At 39.5% G+C, this 6,499-nt stretch overlaps 1 protein-coding gene across 1 annotated transcript in view; it reads right to left on the minus strand.

Moving 5' to 3' along the window:
• DPP6 (dipeptidyl-peptidase 6) overlaps positions 1–6,499 on the minus strand; it is a 268,280-nt gene that overhangs the window by 109,629 nt on the left and 152,152 nt on the right. Inside the window, exon 7 of the mRNA XM_009322491.1 lies at positions 1,081–1,162. Within this exon, the coding sequence (XP_009320766.1) occupies positions 1,081–1,162 (82 nt within the window). The remainder of the gene's footprint in view (positions 1–1,080; positions 1,163–6,499) is intronic.

The raw sequence follows: 6,499 nt of genomic DNA on the forward strand, positions 1-6,499 counted from the left end.
CCGACCCAGGTGCAGGACCTTGCACTTGGCCTTGTTAAACCTCATGAGGTTCACGCGGGCCCACTTCTCCAGCTTGTCCAGGTCCCTCTGGATGGCATCCTGTCCCTCTGGCATGTTGACCGCACCACTCCGCTTGGTGTCATCTGCAAACTTGCTGAGGGTGCACTCGATCCCACTGTCTATGTCATTGATGAAGATATTAAACAGTACAAAAACAATCTAGTTAAGGACACAGACAAAAAATCCCCAAGAGAGCACTGGGGACAGGAGACATATGCCAGATTTTCTCAGATAATGAGCTTTTAAATCTCATTTTTTGGTATAAAAATTCTATATCAAAAAGAAGTTGACACTTTTTCTTTTCTTGTTACAGTAGAACGAGAGTGTTTGGCATACGCAAAATCTTAATATTGGATTTGCACCAGGAAATGAAGCCAGGGGATTTGGCCAGGAAATACGTGCTCTAAAAAATGGGAAATCCAAGATGGCAGTGGCCGAGGGACAAAACACTGGAGATTTCAGGATTGTTGCAGTATGAAAGGCTCCATGAAACACAATGAATCCCTGACAAGTGGTTTTTTTTAAAGCCTGCTCTGAAAACTTTCCAGAATACACTTCTACATTTTTCCATTTTGGAAATAACTACAGGGCAAATGCAGGGCAACTCTGTTCTGGAGAGATGCATTCTCCAAACAGGGCTGCTAATATTAAAATATCCCTAGTGCCAAGTTTGTAAGTCTAAAGACACCCCTGTGAAGCAATGATATGCTAACTAAATCATACTGTCTATTATGTCTATAATCTGTCCGGTGTCCAACATTGGGAGAAGCAGGTGCATCCTCTCAAAAAGCTTTCAGAAAGTGTTCTTTCTCTGCATTTTTAGACACAATTACTTTGTAATAAATTTATATATTTGGGAATTTTATAAATAAATTACATGATAAAACAATCCAAATAAAGATGCTAGAAGGTACCACGCAGATTTCAAGAAACTAGTCAATAAAGAATTATTCTTTCTTTACTTCCAAACAATAGCAGCATGGTCTCTAAGTTCATTTGCACACTTGTTCTTTCTCTTACCAGCTGTTGCCCTTTTGGACCCCAACCAGCATACTGAAGCTTTGCATTGCTGACCTCAGGGGGATACAAATTCTGGGGATCCCTGCAAAAAGAGAAAAATAAAATTTCAACTTCAGGAATGTACTTATTTAAGCTGGCGCAAATCTGTTTTGGAAATCCACCATGACCTTGTAAGGCACCTTTCAGCTGGAATCATCTAATATTTAGTGACAGATTTCAGTAGATTATTTTACTGTAAGGTAAGCACTATACCACTAGCACGCATTAGTATGATCAAATATTTAATTGACAATTTCTGTTTCTCCTTATTACAAAGTTAAACACATTAGGTCCACTGCTGACTGCCTAAAACCTTAAGAATTAGTCAAGGGGTGGCAAACAAAGTAATTGTATTTATCAACACTGATGATGTCCTCAAAGGATAAACAATAATTATACTTTTGAGTCATACTGCCACAAGAAAAATATAATTTCATCTTCTTCACCCTATGGCTTTTCTGCCTAATAATTTTCCTTTGAACATGACTGCAGGAAAGTTCAGCAACTGTGTAACAACTGATATGCAGCCTGGTTTTGAAGGGAAAAGCTCCTATTAATACCAAATATCTCATTTTTTAAGAAAATAAAATCAAAATGCTTTTCTTGTCCTTTCATCCATTACCTTCATTTTGTAGCAGAACATCAGTGAGACATAGCAAATGCAATATAGAAAAAGGAGGCTTTTTTGGTAAATGTCAGAGCAGCATAATGTCATTTTATCACAGCACAGACAGTATTGCATGGTGGTATTTATACTCAGCATAAATAATTACATTACATATTCTGAAGTCACATTGCTACAACTCTGTGTATAGTAATATTCTACAAACAAGAACACTAATAAAGCCTATATACAGTATACCTCATTAGCAGACCTCAAACTTTTTTAAAATGTAAGGGCATTATCATCACTGGTCTACAGATAGGAATAACAAGGCAATTTGAGGCCAACATCACCAAAAACCAGAGAAAAGAGCCAAAGCCTGCCTAGCCTTTAAGCAAAAGGCCGCCTCTACTTGTACAGAGCTTATTTCTTCACTAGAGGCAATGTTTTCAAGACCATTCAGAACAAAACTGAATGCAATAATTAGACACTAACTGAATTCTCCTTATTGCCTGTTTTGTGACCTGATGCTGTATCACAGTTACACTCTGGCTCTGCCCCTTCAGGCCAAGAACTTTGGCTGTACATTCCCACTGTAATGGGGCTGTTGTAGCAAGTCCAAAAACAGCTGCAAGAGGAGTGTTTAGAAATTGATTTTGTGCAGTCTTTCCAACGTGAAAAAATTAGCTTTTCCTGTGAACTCCTGTTCAAAGGCCAGTTAGAATCAGGGCAGACCCTAGATGAGGACACTGATGCCTACAGTTTCCACCTTCCGTAAATCCTGCAGTTGGAACAGGAACTTCTGCTCTTTTGCTAGAAGGTATGTATCAGTCATTATAAACCATAGACCATAACCCATAATGTCTGCAAGGCCCCTGTGAAGAGGTCCATGGAGCTGATTAACCATTAAATTGCTCAAGATGACAGGTTTGAAGCAGACAAGATCCATTACGAATGTGGAGGGGCAAGAGGGGTTTGTTGAGCATTGACCCTTCAAGTTTGAAGGGTACCCAGATAGCTTTTGGCTCTATAGGCAAAGTGTCACCCACAACTGCTGCTGGTGGAGTAAAATTATGTCTTTTCTTCTCATGGTTTTTAACCAGAAGGTGTCTTTATGTGTACCCTAAAGTCATTTTTGTAAGGTGTGGATAAGAGAACAGGTAAGCGTCATACTGAACTCCTACTAACAGCAGCTGCAAAATTCCCGTTCCAGAAAAAATAGCCCTACAACCTCTTCTGGATCTTCTCAAGCTTGTATGCATTAGCTACTTAAGTTCCAAGTCAGCTATTCCTGTTAAGACTAAATCTCTTTGGTTAGGTATCTTGATTATGTCAACAGAGAGTAACCTCTGAGTGCAGGAGGAAGAGAGAAAACTAGTGAATCAAACCAAAACCTCTTATGGGAGAACAAAAAAGTACTTCATTATTTGTCTAATGAATTATCTAGTTCTCGGGTTTTTTTACTCATGTGAGAAGAGGAGCAAGATATTCTAAACAGAGGGGGAAACATCATCCCCAAATAAACAGATTATACAGTTTTAAGAATTCAAACCTGTAATGCTTCAGATAACACAGGTGGAGCTAAGGGACAGACGTACCAATTATAGCCAATAATTCAGACCAGAGCCCAGACAAGTCCTGTCAGTTCTGCTCACTGCATCATCTTTGAGAAGAGGAAAACTCTAGCATGATGAGAAATGTTGCATAAACCACCTTTGATACCTGATAAGGCAGAAGGAAAAGTCTTTCATTTGGTCTACCAGGAAAGAGCTCTGCTGCAGGCAAAAAAGCAAAGTCATCTTCCCTTTCTCTAATATGGCTGAGGAAAAACAAAATTGCATCTCCTGAGTTCCTTCTTAAGTTGTTCAGAATGGCTGGGAAATTTCTTTTGTAGCAAAATCTTGTTTGTTTGCCTTGAAACCTTTTGATAAATATGCAGATAGAAAGGCTGACTGATGGAATTGCATACTGTCTGGAGGCACCTCATTTTCAAACCTAGGTACTATAAACTGCCTCTATAATCAGCACGTAACAGCACACTCGTCCAGGTTGTGGTGTAGACCTCTGAAGGCAGGTGGTAGCCATCCATCCATCCATCCTCATGCTCTGAGTTATTCTTTTCTACCACAGGCTATGAAAGCAGTCTAAGATCCTAGTTTCCCCCCACAAACACTCCTGAGAGATGGACATTTTCCTCTTGGTAGATTTTGGTTTGTTCCTCATCTCTTCTGAAGAGAATCCTCTTCCCTAGAGTAGCAACATTCATTCCCTCACCCGCAGGAAACTTCAGTGTCACATGCAAGGGGATCAAGAATACACCCCTCTTTGCCAAGCCTGATCTAGCAGACTTCAGACAAACTGTAGGAATGAGCTGGAGACAGGCTACATAGCAGCGGCCAGGGGATACCGGGCTGTCACCAAGCCTGAAGGTGGCATGAAAATGGAGTTCACCTACTTATGAACCCTACTATGAAAGACCAGATTCCCACACGCTTACTCAGACTATGTTGGGTGCATGGTCTGCAGTGGAATATGCGTGGACACTCCCTCCCTGGCAGCCCCAAGCATCCCTGTTACAAACCCAGTATATCACCTACAGAGGGAGGAGGAGGAGTTGTCTACACAGCTGCTCCAGGTGGGATGGCCACAACCCTCTACCGCTCTCCCCAGGAAAGCTCTTAGTGATCCTCAAACTGAAAAACCTGTTTGGAGACCAGCTATTAAACACATTTCTGATTATCTCATACTATTCTGGACCTTTAGTTCTCCTTGGTAAAAATCCCCTAAGGGAGTCAGACCAAATGCACACCGATATTCCAGGAGCTCTCGTCCGTTTTCCAAGTGCTGAATAAATGGGATCTCATGCCGGTCAGCTCTTTCTGGGAGGTATGTTATTGCTGACAAGCTATAACATAGCTACATACTTGCTTCTCCTCCAAAACCGCCTGCTTAAAATTCTTCTTTATTTTTTCTTGAAACAATCAACATTATGGGTCATCTCAGCCCCTCCAAAGAGCCAGTGCTCCTCACAAACCCTCATAATTAGGCCTTGGTTGGATCTGAGCCTTCCCCTTGTGAGCTCATTTGTGCAGGGTGCTGGCTTGGAAATGGACTATTCTGAAGGCAGCCTGTGTATCTCCTGTTATTGGTTTGCATGAAGAAATAGGTTCACTGCATCCTCACACTGTTTTCACTATTTCCTTATGGAAAAGAACCTTAATCTTCATTTCCAGCCAAAGAAATAGCAAGGCCTTATTAAAGGGCTGCCATTACTTCTTTCACCTCTTGAAATGATTGATTTTAAAGCCCAGGAAAGAAGGGAATAATAATGTTGGTTTAGGCCAGACAGAAGATGGAGCAAGTGCTGTATAAACTCTTCCACGTTAAGACGACATTGTCTGGAGCTGAGGTTGTTAAATTGCTCCAGACACAGGCATGATTTCAGTACAATATTCACAAAACATTATGGAAGTAGTAAATTGTGAAATTTGCTCATTTAGATGTAGATTTCTGCCAAAATGTCTCCCCTCAAATTTTCTGAATAAGAAAATTTCTGAGTGCAATTATCATGCTGCCTGCCAAATCATTTTTGTTTGTAATTTAGCTCAGAACTTATATGTAGAATAAAACAAACTAATCAATCATATCAGGTTGCCTGGTTTTGACCTTAAAAAATACCGCGAGGAGCTAGTTTTAAAAAGACTGTATTGTTTTTGCTGAATTTTTTACACCGATGTATTCTCTCCTCTGACATTTTCTCCTATTCTAAAGACGACCATTTTCCCTCAGAGACTTCATGACACTGAGTCTCCCCCTGAGCACAAACATGACAAACTCTTCTATATTAAGTGCTTCAAAAGCAACTTAAAAAACAATAGAAATTTTCCACTGTAATTGAGGGAGAGGCTCCTTTTACTTCAAGAAAAATATTTTACAATGCCAGACTGAAAAAGTCTGAAACTGAAAAAAGCAGTTAAATTCTGGGCTATGGTATAGGCTGTTCTTCTAGGGTCTGTTTTAATAACTTTTAATATTAAATACAGAAAAATAGGATTTGTATGGAAATTCTTTGCACATGCTGCCAATGTGAGCAAAAATGCAACAATTTGCACCAAAGGCTGCTCTGACATGCCCATCCTCTAAACAAATAACCAAAACTATGTATATGAGCTGGAGTGAGTTCGTAAGAAAAACTTTGTACCTCCTTGCTTAACTATGCCATAATTTTGGAAAATATAGAAAGTATATGAAGATTTCAGTAGTATAGGCAAAGAAGTTGAAGAAATAAAGATAGTTAAGAAAAAGCGTGGGGAACGCAGAAATATCCCCTCCTGTTATTTGCATCAAGCCAGCACTGAATATTTTGAAAGACAACAGCCCTAAGCACATCAGCTCGCAGTAGTTTAAGACTTTTTCATGGTTAACTATAAAAAACGATCTATCTATCTAAACTATCTGTCTCAGCACCAGAACATGGTGTCTTCATGTCTACTTCTAATAGCATAAAATCAGACAGCAGCTTAGACAGATTTCTTCTTCCTTAGAAAGAAGGAAGGAAAAAAAGAGATATAAACCACTATGTACAGAAGAGATCTGGAAGGGTTATAAAGAACTGGAAACTTCATAATATTTAAGATTTTTTGATGCATGATGAGAAAAAAAGTGCACTGGAGAAAATTTGCAAAAAGAAATAAAAGCATGTGTAACATAGGTGTTCATAAATGTAGAGAGAACCATAGATAAGGACTTCCAGAAAGAGGGAAAGATTTGCAAGAA

The sequence above is a fragment of the Pygoscelis adeliae genome, unplaced genomic scaffold, assembly GCF_000699105.1.
Source record: "Pygoscelis adeliae isolate BGI_AS28 unplaced genomic scaffold, ASM69910v1 Scaffold123, whole genome shotgun sequence".
Lineage (NCBI taxonomy): Eukaryota > Metazoa > Chordata > Aves > Sphenisciformes > Spheniscidae > Pygoscelis > Pygoscelis adeliae.